Source organism: Hemitrygon akajei, chromosome 1, assembly GCF_048418815.1.
Source record: "Hemitrygon akajei chromosome 1, sHemAka1.3, whole genome shotgun sequence".
Taxonomy (NCBI): domain Eukaryota; kingdom Metazoa; phylum Chordata; class Chondrichthyes; order Myliobatiformes; family Dasyatidae; genus Hemitrygon; species Hemitrygon akajei.
This window is the reverse complement of record NC_133124.1, coordinates 120,445,901-120,458,473: the sequence shown is the minus strand read 5'-3', so window position 1 is coordinate 120,458,473 and position 12,573 is coordinate 120,445,901. Positions and strand designations below refer to the sequence as shown.

General features: G+C 42.8%; 1 protein-coding gene across 1 annotated transcript in view; it reads right to left on the bottom strand.

Annotated features, from left to right (window-relative positions):
• The window catches only part of ofcc1 (orofacial cleft 1 candidate 1), a 254,122-nt gene that overhangs the window by 208,082 nt on the left and 33,467 nt on the right, over nucleotides 1–12,573 (bottom strand). Inside the window, exon 3 of the mRNA XM_073050909.1 lies at nucleotides 11,148–11,236. Within this exon, the coding sequence (XP_072907010.1) occupies nucleotides 11,148–11,236 (89 nt within the window). The remainder of the gene's footprint in view (nucleotides 1–11,147; nucleotides 11,237–12,573) is intronic.

Here is a 12,573-nt window from a genome sequence, read left to right as displayed (position 1 = left end):
GAGAAAGAGAATCAGGAGCCTAAGACAACCCTGTACTGTCTTGTCTCTTCCAACCCCACAACCTGGAGCTCCCAACTGGTTTGCATAGAGATTATCCACAATAACCTCCAGACATCCTCCTCTGGCATGTCCCCACCACCCCCCTGCTCCCCCCACCCCCGCCAGCAATCTTCCCTGACCAAGAGATTGACGTGGGAGTTCCAACACCACAAGTGCACTTGGAGATGGGCCAGGGCTACTCTGCTGCACACTGGAAAGAATATACATGGGAAGTTGCTCAGCTCCGCCGATAGGTGAGGGTAAAAAACCAGGGTAAAACATGTAACTGGCATCCGGTGATTACCTTTGAAAGTTGAGAGCTGCAAGTTGGCCCTATGCTACGTAGGGCCATTCATTGTGGAGAAGACCATCAATGGAGCCTCCATTAGGCTGCACCTACCATCATCCATGAAGATTCACCCAGTGTTCAATGCTTCCCAGCTCAAGCTGGTGACTTCCTCCCTTCGCCGCCCCACCCCCCCTCAACTTCTCCTCTTCATAGATGGGTCCCTGACCTATTTTGTGTGGTGACTCCTGAAATCCCACCGAGCGCATAGCGAGGTCTAGTATCTCATTGATTGAAAGGGGTACGGTCCAAAGGAATGTTTTTGTGTTCTGGCTCGTAACATCTGAACAAGCCTTTCACCCAGTGGGCACAGGTCTCCAGTGTCTCCGGAGTCTCGTGAGTATGCACGTTCCAGGCTATTAGAGTTCCTTTGTGCTTGTATTTTAACTCTTCCTCTTGTTTCAGACTTGACCAAAGCATAGTGACAGCAGTGATCCCCGTCTACCTTGTCCATGTTCCAGGAAAGAAGCTTACAATTTAGATTAATGCTGCAAAGGAGCAGTATTAGTTTAGTATTAAGTTACTGCTTCTGAGACATGGTGACAGCATTAGATTTAAATTTGAGAGTTTTAGTTGGTGGTCCTGTTGGCCTAACATTTATTATATTTCCTTTTGTTTGTACAGTGCTTATTAATACTCGGTGAACTGTTTGTTCTGCTGCTGTGTCTCTCTTGGGCCATCACCTAACACTGTACGGAGTAGGCCACACATACAATCTCAACTTTTTTAAAAAAATCACAGATTAAAATTTCCTTTTAAACAGATTTTTATTCTCGGGTACTTGGACAGGAATGGCATAAAGAGATACAGGTCTAAGGTGGGCAGACAGGATTAGCATTTGTGCCGATGTCAATCCTATGACCATTGCGAATGCTATATTCTGCTACCGCTGATTTCTCTGGGTAACCCAAATGGATACACCTCCTGTGCACCTCGATGTATCTGTTTGGGCACAAACCTACGGTGCCCTGCCAATGGCTTTTGGGACCACTTGGTGAAAGAAGCCGTGGTAATAAAACTAAAGAACAAGAATTTTAACGAAGATAAAGGTCTCGCTCCAAGAATTGAAATTCGATTGTAAACAAGGTGGGAGAAATGGAAGTCTGATTGGATGAGGACTAACCAATCAGAAGGGATGGACTATAGGAGTATAAATACCACCAGGCAAGACATGCCCAGGCATCATCCCTGAAGAAGATGGCAGAGTTTGTCATTGAAACATCAATTATAATCGACGTGCGTATCCAGCTGAAAGCCCGAAAAGAGTTTATTTGTCAAATGCACCGGGGAAGCACTGGATCCTTTTACAGATACATGGCTCCTACAGTTACAGTAGCATGGAGAAGACGGGCCAGAAGTCGGCTGAATAATTATTTTGTGCTCAATAGTCCTGTAAACGGCTAACATTAGCCACATAGTAAAGGCTCAGGCAGCACAACAGAGACCGAGCTCTTTGCAAAACTACCAAGCCTAGGTCTATAAGAGAGGCTGAGGTGATCAATTAAATATTCTAAGGAAGGGATCAGAAAAATCAAAAGGCTATTCAGTGGATAGACTAGAGTAAAAAATTCCTCCTCAGTCATTTGTACCAAATGATTCTGCTTCAAATTCAGTTCCACTGGAAGTCATGCACTAACAAGTAAGGTTAAGACAGATGATGGAATATCATGATAAAAGTATAATTATTTTATTTGAAAGGTTTAAGTTTTTTGAATGAAAAATAAACATACTTAAAAAGTAGTTTGCCAATCTGTAATTATGGCATTGTGCACCATTAAAAACAGTAAGACTTCATGTAACAAAGCGTACTTTCTGGATATATTACAGCAAGAACATTTGTAATTACTTGCGATATTTTTACCAATGCATTATGCCACTACATGTTCAATGAAAGAGATACTGGTTTATACCCATGGCTGTAAACTTACACTATGTGCATAATGAGACTTCAAACCTTGAGGTGTTAGAGCAAAGATCCAATAATCCAGTATGCTTGGTACTTTGGCAATACTGGACTCATCAGGTTTTTGGGCAATTTGTTAACAATCCAACACATTCTTAATTCACTTTTCTAAAAGACAAATTTTGGTAAACCCAATTAGTTTGAAGGGAGTGTGAGAAACAGAACTGGCTAAATCTCAAGGAAGTGCGGCCAACAGAAGCAGGTGAGCTTAAAAGGAATGCAGATACCGGGGCTCTGGTGAAAGGAAATTGCAAATACTACCTTGTAGCCCAGATAGGGAGCTACAGGGATTTTGAATAGTTAGAGGGATTATTGCAGTTTTAATGTACGTTATTACAAAGAAGGCCCACAACATGGCTACTGCATGGGCTCACAGTATGTCTACTCACATAGATACACCAAAAAACCAAAAAAAACACACACAACACACTGGAGGAACTCAGCAGGTCAGGCAGCATCCATGGAAATGAACAGTCAAAGTTCAGGACTGAAGAGGGAGGGGGCAGGGGCCTTACAAAGAAGGTGGGGAGCAGGTGGGAAGGAGAAGGCTGGTAGGTGAAAAACCAGTAAGGGGAAAGATCAAGGGGTGGGGGAGAGGAAGCAGGGAGGGGATAGGCAGGAAAGGAAAAGAAGGAATGTAAGGGGAAAGCACTATGGGTAGTAGAAGGAGGTGGAACCATGAGGGAGGTGATAGGCAGCTGGAGGAGGAGGCAGAGTGAAACTGGGATGGGGGAAGGGAGGGGGAGGGAATTACTGAAACCTGTCTAATTAATAAATCATTATAACTGAACCCTCTTGATTACGAACATACAATAGAAAGCACAGGAACAAATAATCATCTTTTCTTTCTGCATAAAATCCATATTCCACCCACCCCAATCATCTGCCTCTTATATGCCTATATCATGTTGCTTCTACCACTACTCCGTAACAGCCTATTCCAGGCACCTACCACTCCATGTGAAAAAAAATCGCTCTGCACATCTACTTTCAATTCTTCCCCATCTCACCTCAACTGCATGTCCCCTAATAGTTGACATTTGCAAAGTAATGGAAGAAGACATCTGAGGTCAAGATTTCCTCTTTATCATTCAAAAGATTCATTCAGCGGTATTCCAACAGTGGTGAGAAACTGGCCTTGAGGTCAGTGGTGTGTGTTTTCTTTTGTATCTTCCGCCCAATGGGAAGGGGGAGAAGAGAGAAAGACCAGGGTGGCTGGGGCCTTAGATTATGCTCCTGAGGGAAAAGGAAATGTAGATAGAGTCCATGGAGGGGTTTCGTGATGGATTGAAAGATGCATCGACTAGAAATCCAGAAAATAGTCATTTCGCTGTTATTACAACTACAAACAGGCCCATTACATTCCAATATATATTGCAACAGCAACAATAGGAAACGGTTAAGAGGTGCAATGTAAAATTTACAGGACAGTGTCACAGGACAAGGACATAAAAGGAGGGACACACTGATAGAAACAGAGGAAGTCAGGCAGAGGGTTAACATCAGTATTAGAACATCCACCTGAAAAGCAAATTAAATGTTTTTCTGTTAATATTGCCAACAGTAATCTCTAGACTATTAGGTTTAAGTGAATATTCCCATTAATTTGCACATTGTGCAAGCTGCAATGTCAACAGATTTTGGTGTGCAGAACAAAGATTTAGTCCCCACAAAGCTCTAGCTTTATGAAGGCTCTTCCCAGACCCTAGCCAGTCAAACCCATAGGGCAATATGGAGGTGCAGTTGGTAGTGCCACTACATCATAGTTGCTGCATTATGGGTTCAATCCTCACCCCCGATGCTATATGTAAGGGCTGTACATTCTTCCTCTGACCATATGAATTCCCTCCAGGTGCTCCGATTTCCTGCCACATCCCAAAAATGTGTGGGTTGTAAATTTAATTGGCTTCTGTGAATTGTACCTATTGTTTCAGTGAGCAGAAGAATCTAGAGGGCAGCTCATGAGAACGTGGATAACAGAATAGAATTAGGGCAGGATTGGTGTAAAGAAAATGGGTGTTTAGTGGCCAGCATGGACCAGATGGGCTGAAAAGCCTCTTTCTATGCTCTATCTCCATCTAATTCTAAGACTTAATAGCTGTCTCTAACAGCACATATTGAAATAAATAATACAAGGGCAGCATGGTAGCCTAGTGGTTAGCAGAACACTTTACAATACAGGCGATTCCCAATGCTGCCTGTAAGGAGTTTGTATGTTCTCCCTGCGAACACATGGGTTTCCTCCACATACTTTGATTTCCTCCCACAGTCCAAAAACTTAATGGTTGGTATGCTAATTGGTCATTGTAAATTGTTCCATGATTAGGCTAGGATTAGATCGGGGTATTGCTGTGCAACGGAGCTCAAAGGGCTGGAAAGACCTATTCCATGCCGTATCTCAATAAATAGAGAATAAATAAAGCCCCACAGTCCACTGAGTCTGCACCAGCCATCTTACATCTGCTTATGCTAATCCCATTAACAGGAGGAACTTGTGCACACATTCCCAGGATGTACTGCATTTTTAATGCTGAATACAGTTTATGGAGCTCCAGGATCTGGACATTCTGACAAGCAATTTGTGGAATATTGTGTTTATTTGGTACGTTGTGTGTTCAGTTGTGGTCACCTTGTTTTTGGAAAGATGTCATTGAATTGGAAAGAGGATATTCATGAGGATTGGCTGAGGCTGGAAGAATTGAGTTGGAGAAAGGTTGAACAAGTTGGGACCTTTTTCATAGGAGCATGGGAGATCTAGAGGCGATCTTATAGAGGTGTGCAAAATTGCGAGGGACATATATTGCCTATAAAAAGTATTCACCTTGGAAGTTCATGTTTTATTGTTTTACAACATTGAATCAAAGTGGATTTAATTTGGCATTTTTGACACTGATCAACAGAAAAGACTCTTTCATGTCAAAGTGAAAACAGATCTCTACAAAGTGATCTAAATTAAAACACAAAATATAAAATATAAATATAAAACACAAAATAATTGATTGCATAATTACTCACCCCCTTCCAGTAAGTATTTACTCTATGCACCTTTGCCAGCAATCGCAGCCTTGAGTCTGTGTGGATCGGTCTCTATCAGCTTTGCACATCTGGACACTGCAATTTTTCCCCATTCTTCTTTACAAAACTGCTCAAGCTCTGTCAGAATGCATGAGGATCATGACTGAACAGCCCTTTTCAAGTCCAGCCACAAATTCTCAATTGGATTGAGGTCTAGACTCTGACTTGGCCACTCCAGGACATTAACTTTGTTGATTTTAAGGCATTCCTGGTAGCTTTGGCTTTATGCTCAGGGTCATTGTCTTGATGGAAAGCAAATCTCCCAAGTTACAGTTCTTTTGTGGACTGCATCAGGCTTTCCTCCTGGATTTGCCTTTATTTTATACAAACATAGAAAACCTGCAGCACAATACAGGCCCTTCGGCCCACAGTGCTGTGCCGAACAGGTACTTACTTTAGAAATTACCTAGGGCTACCCAGAGCCCTCTATTTTACTAAGCTCCATATACCTCTCCAAGAGTTTCTTAAAAGACCCTATTGTATCAGCCTCCAGCACCATCACTGGCAACCGATTCCACGCACTCACCACTCTCTGCATAAAAAACATACCCCTGACATCTCCTCTGTACCTACTTCCAAAGAATGCAATCAGATGATTATAGTTTCAAGACCAGTGTGAAATGGCAAGCTGCAGTTGCAAAAGTTAATCCTTTACCCCATTGACTGGGTGTCACTCGTGATAAGATCACACAAACCCCCACAAACAGCAAAAGCCGAGTACTCAGCCTTGCACCAAACACATCTGACTTGCACCCTCCAGGCTGTAACTCTTAAGCAGAAATGAACAAGTTTTCAGTTTGTGGGCCAAGAAATTCTATCATGTTGGGCAAAGTGTATATGTACTACGTGATATAAATTTGATCAGAAAAAAAATACTAGGAAAAAGAATTGGGAATTCACTGTGGATCAAGATTTTCCTTCTTATCTGCTCTATGGCTAATATGCAAAGATGGTGGTCCCCAGCATCACATTCTGCAAGTCTGGATCCCAATCCCAATCTCTCCAGCCTTCTACATCACGAACACTGCCTGACAGAAGTCTGAGAAACAGCACCTCACCTTTGGTCTACATGTCAGAGTCATTAGTATTTAATAATGAATTTAATAATTTTTGGTAATCATTGTTTCTTATTCTCTGTCTCTGCAGATGGTCCCTCAATGGCAGCTCCATAGCAAAGAAAGCCCACAACGTCTCTACTTTCTGCGAAGGCTGAGGAAAGTCCATCTCCCACCCCCATCCTCATCCCATTCTACAGGGAGAGCATCCTGAGCAGCTGCATCACTGCCTGGTTCAGAAATTGCACCATCTCAGATCACAAGACCCTGCAGCGGATAGTGAGGTCAAATGAGAAGATCATCGGGGTCTCTCTTCCCGCCATTACGGACATTTACACTACACGCTGCATCCGCAAAGGAAACAGCATTGTGAAGGACCGCACACACCCCTCATACAAACTCTTCTCCCTCCTGTCATCTGGGAAAAGGCACCGAAGCATTCAGGCTCTCATGACCAGACTATGTAAAAGTTTCTTCCCCCAAGCTATCAGACTCCTCAATACCCACAGCCTGGACAGACACCTTACCGTCCTATTGTCTTGTTTATTATTTATTGTAATGCCTGCACTGTTTTGTGTACTTTATGCAGTCCCAGGTAGGCCTGTAGTCTAGTGTAGTTTTTTTTCTGTGTTGTCTCTTACGTAGTTCAGTCTAGTTTTTGTACTGTGTCATGTAACACCATGGTCCTGAAAAAACATTGTCTCATTTTTACTATGTACTCTACAAGCAGTTATGGTCAAAATTACAATAAAAGTGACTTGACTTGACTTGATCTCCATGTTACAAGTTGCTTCCTTTTTCGTTCCTTTCTGTCAACTGCCTGCTTTTTTTACTGTTTCCTTGACAACTTTCATCTGCATCCCATCACAGACTACCCTTCTGTTTTCTCCATATCATCCCCACTCTGCCTATCTATGGGCAACTTTCTTCCAACCAAAAGCGCCCCTACTATGAAACATCGATCCAGTTTCCCTGTAGACACCTCATGAACTGCTGAGTATTTTTAGCAATCTTAGCTTGACAAACTCTTTTGTCAGGTCCTCCCAAGGTTATGCCAGGACTATCTTCATGGGAACTGTTTGTAAACTGAACATTTGGGGTGGGTACTTGCATTTCCAACTTGCCAAATGATTTACAGCAGTGCCATATTCTTTCCATTCTTTTATGATTGACTTAACTGTATTCCAAAGAATATTCAGTAACTTGGAGATTTTCTTGTATCCTTTTCCAGACCTGTGCTTTTGAATAACTTGTTTTGCAAAGTTGCTTGGAGAGTTCTTTTGTCTTCATGGTGTAGTTTTTGCCAGGATACTGACTCACCAGCAGTTGGACCTTCCAGATACTGGTGTATTTTTACTACAATCAATCAAAATGCCTTGACTGCACACAGGTCTCCAAAAACAGATTTCCATTTAACTAATTAAGTGACTTCTAAATTCAGTTGGCTGCACCAGTGATGATTTGGTGTGACATATTAAAGGGGAGGGGTGAATACTTATGCAATCCATTACTTTTGTGTTTTATATTTGTAATTAATATAGACCACTTTGTAGAGATCTGTTTTCACTTTGACACAAAAGAGTATTTTACTGTTGATCAGTGTCAATAAAGCCTAATTAAATCCACTGTGATTCAATGTTGTAAAATAATAAGCATGGGAACTTCCAAAAGCGGATGGATACATCTTATAGGCACTGTAGATTGGGTGAATGAACAGTCTTTTTCGCAGGTTTGGGAGATCGAGAACAGGATGCATAGGTTTAAGGTCAGATGGAACACATTTAATACAAACCTGAGGATAAACTTTGTCACCCATAGGAGGATCAGTCCATGAAATGAGTTGCCAGAGGAAGTGATTGAGGCAGGTACTTTGACAATGTTTAGAAAATACTTGGATAGGTAGATGGATTGGAGAAGTTTTGTGGGGTATGATCCAAATGCAAGTAAGTGAGACTAGCCTAAATGGGAATCTTGGTCAACATGGATCAGTTGGGCTGAAGGGCCTGTATGACTCCATGAGGGAACAGTAATAAATGCCAAAGTCTGAATGTTCTGTGGTTTGGAGTGGAACTTGCCACTGGAGGTGTTCTCATGCACATTCAGCCCTTCTTCTGCAATTTGGACGTCTGGGAGGGTCTGTTGGGGAAAAGATTGTGGATCGGATCAGTGAGAAAGACGATGAACATCCAGAAGGAAGGGCACAGCCCACATTGTGATTCTTCAGGATCCAGTTGTGGGATTCATTGGAAAGTGAAGCTTATATCTGAACCCACCTAGCAAGAGTGCAATTTCTGTTGTGATAGGGAGAGAGAAAAGAAGCCATTAAATACGAAGAGTCACCACAACTTTAACTCAGGAGTGGGGGGTGGCATGAGGGAAGTGTACTGGGATACACTGAAAAACTTGTATGCCATCCATATAAATCACTTCATTACAAGAATGTATTGAGGTCATACAAGGGAAAAACAATTACAGAATGCAGAATAAAGTGTTACAGGTACAGAGAAAGTGTAGTGCGGGCAGATAATAAGATGCAAGGCCATAATAAGGCAGACTGTGATGTCAGGATCTTATCATACTGTGGGCTGCACAGTAATCTTTATGAGAGCAGGACAGAAACCTCCTTAAGGCTGGTGGTTCATGCTTCCTTTGTATCTTTTGCCCAATGGGAAGGTGGAGAAGAGAGAACTTTTGGGGAGTGTGGGGGTGTTGGGTGCATTATCGAAACAGCAAAAACCACTGGTGAAGTCCACAGACAGGAGGTTGGTTTCTTTAATGTGCTGAGCTGTTTTCACACAGCTCTTTCTTATGGTCACGGGCAGAGCTGTTGCCCTACCAAGCCGTGATGCATCTGGATAGGTTCATCGATAAAAATTGATTAGAGTGAAAGGGAAATTCCTTTAGCCTCCGGAAGAAGCAATGGTGGGCTTTCCTGGCCATGGTGTCTACGTGACTGGACCAGGACAGGGTTTTGGTGAAGTTCACTCCTAGGAACTTGAAGCTTTCAACTCTCTCTACCTGAGCATCACTGATGTAAACAGGTGCATGCATACTGCTCCTCCTGCCTTCCTGCAGTCAATGACCCACTCATTTGCTTTGATGATATTGAGCTGTTGTCATGACACCATTACACTAGGCCCTGTATCTCCAGGACCACCACAGTGGTATCATCTGCAAACTTGTAGATTGAGTTTGAGCAGAATCTGGCCATGCAATCACGAATGTGTAGGATAGGAGCAGTGGACACATCTTGTGGGGCACCAGTGTTGGAAATCATCGCGACAAGGGTTTTACTGCCTCTTTTTATTCATTGTGGTCTGTTGATTAAGAAGTCAAGAATCCAGATGCAAAGGAAGGTGTTGAGTACCAGGTCTAGGAGCTTGCAGATGAGCTTGTTGGGTGTTATGGTAGTGAAGGTGGAGCTTCTGTCAGTAAACAATAGTCTAATGAAAGTGTCTTTACTGTCCAGATGCTTTAGAGATGAGTATAGGGCCAGAGAGTCAGCGTCCACTGTAGACTTGTTTTCAGTGTAGGCAAACTACAATGATGGGGGATGTCAGAGCCACCTGGCACAACCTTATTTTTCATTGGTACCTGGATGAAAGTGGATTTCTTGAAGCAACTGTGATCATGTGACTGAAGCAGAGAGAGAGGTTAAAAATACCTTCAAACACACCCATCAGCTGATCTACACAGGATCTAAGGACATAGACAGGGCGTGACTGATCTGACATCCTTAACGGTGACTGTGAGTTCAAGTGCATTAGATGCTCTCAGGGTGGTAGTGATGCTCCAATCCTATTCTGTTCAAAATGAGCACAGAATGCATGAAGCTCGTCAGGAAGGGATGCACAAACGGCCATGCCGTCCTGTAGCCCATTACAGCATAAGGCCCTGGCACAACTTGCAACTGGTCTGCAACTCAGTCTTGGACTGCTGCTGTCTCTCGGCATCTCTGAGATCTTTGCCGAGGCTGTACTGCGATTTCTCGTCCAGGTCAGGAGTATGCGCACATTTAATGATGGAGGTGAAAGGTGAATTTCTCCTCCTTCATGGTGGGTGCTAGGTCTTCCATGCATGGCAGGATTTATTATGAGAAGCAACATTTGACAGGAAACTCCCGTCAATGAGGGTGAACAACATTTACAACGTTTCTGATTTCTGACGGCTGCCAGCTGTAAGGTCTCCATCACTATATGCATACCACGCATCAAGTCCAAGTGGAAGGAAACACAGCAGCTAAAGAAAAGATGGAAATGAAAAATATTTGAGGAAGCTACACTGTCAGGAAGCAGAATTGTGTCTCTGTATGAACAATCTTCTCATTTTATACAGTGAGGCATGTCAAAGCCAAAACACTTGCACAACAATTTCATGAAGGATATGTAGTAACAATATATGTGAGAAAAATATGATCAGCACTTCAAAAACATGTAGGTTAACTACTGACTAGTTAATTTTAGCTAAGCCTTCCTGAAGCCCTGGTATAGACATGTTCTAACAATAAACTGTTGGCATTACCAACTTCGCCAACTGTGACTTTGTTCACCTTGTCAAACATATCAAATGCACCTTTGAAGATCACTACAACAGCTGGGTGTAAAAAAAATGACAGATCTTAAGCTGACAATAGCAGTCATGCGTGCAGGTGTACAGTCAGCATTCTCACCTTCAAGAACACTCCGCTCTCGCCACTGACTCCAATTAGCTCGTCAAATTTCTTTGCACTTTTGGAGCTGCTTCCATAGGTGTTGTGATCTGCAATGCAAAATTAAGCAAAAATGTAGTCAAGATGACATCGGGGCAACACAGTAGTGTAGCGGTCAGCATGACGATGTCACACCTCGGGCCATCAGAGTTCAAAGTTCAATCCCAGCGTCCTCTGTACATTCTGCCCATGACCGCGTGGGTTTACTCTGTGTGCTTCGATTTCCTCCCACATTCCAAATATATACCAGTTGGTAGGTTAATTGGTCATTGTAAAAAGGCTAGGGTTAAATCAGGGGTTGCTGGTGCTATGGCTCAAGCCCATTTGACACTGTATCTCTAAATAAAATTCATTTTAGTTTTTTCCTCTTAATGGTAAATAGGGTTAATTGGTCATTGATTCATTATTGACACATGTACCTAGGTACAGTGAAAAACATTTTAGCATGCTATCTAGACAGATCATTCCAAAAGTCAAGGTAGTATTAAAGGGTAAAAAATTAACAAAATGGAGAATATAGTAATAGTTATACAGAGAAAGTGCTATACTGGTAGAAAATTAATGGTGAGGGTCACGACAAGATAGGCTGAGATCAAGAGTTCAACTTCATCGTACAAGTCAGTTTGGATTCGCAACAACACCTCCTTCACAATCTCCATCAGCACAGATGCACCACAACGCTGTGTGTTTAGCCCTCTGCTTTACTCACTTTATACTTATGACTGTGAGGATAAGCACAGCTCCAATGCCATATTCAAGTTTGCTGACAAGACCACTGTTGTAGGCCACATCAAAGGTGGCCACGAATCAGCATATAGGAAGGAGACTGAAAATCTGGCTGAGTGGGGCCAAAGCAACAACCTCTTACTGGATGTCAGCAAGGCTGAGGCGCTGAGTATTGATTTCAGGAGGAGGAAACCACAGGACCATGAGCCAGTTCTCATTGGAGTATCAGAAGTGGAGGGGGTTAGCAACTTTAAACTCCTCTGAGTTATCCTGGGCCAACATGTAAGGGCAATTACTAAGAAAGCACAGCAGTGCCTCTACTTCCTTAAGAGTTTGTGAAGATTCAGCATGGCATTTAAATTTTGACCAACGTCCAGAAATGTGTAGTAGAGAGTATATTAACTGGCTGCATCACAGCTTGGTATAGAAACACCAATGCCCTTGAACAGAAGATCCTACAAAAAGTCATGGATACAGCCCAGTCCATCACAGGTAAAGCCCTCCCCAATACTGGACGTATCTACACAAAGCATTGTCGCAGGAAAGCAGCATCCAACATCAGGGACCACCGCCATTGAGATCATGCTCTCTTCTCGCTGCTGCCATCAGGAAGAAGGTTCAGGAGCATCAGGACTCACTCCACCAGGATTAGGAACGGTTA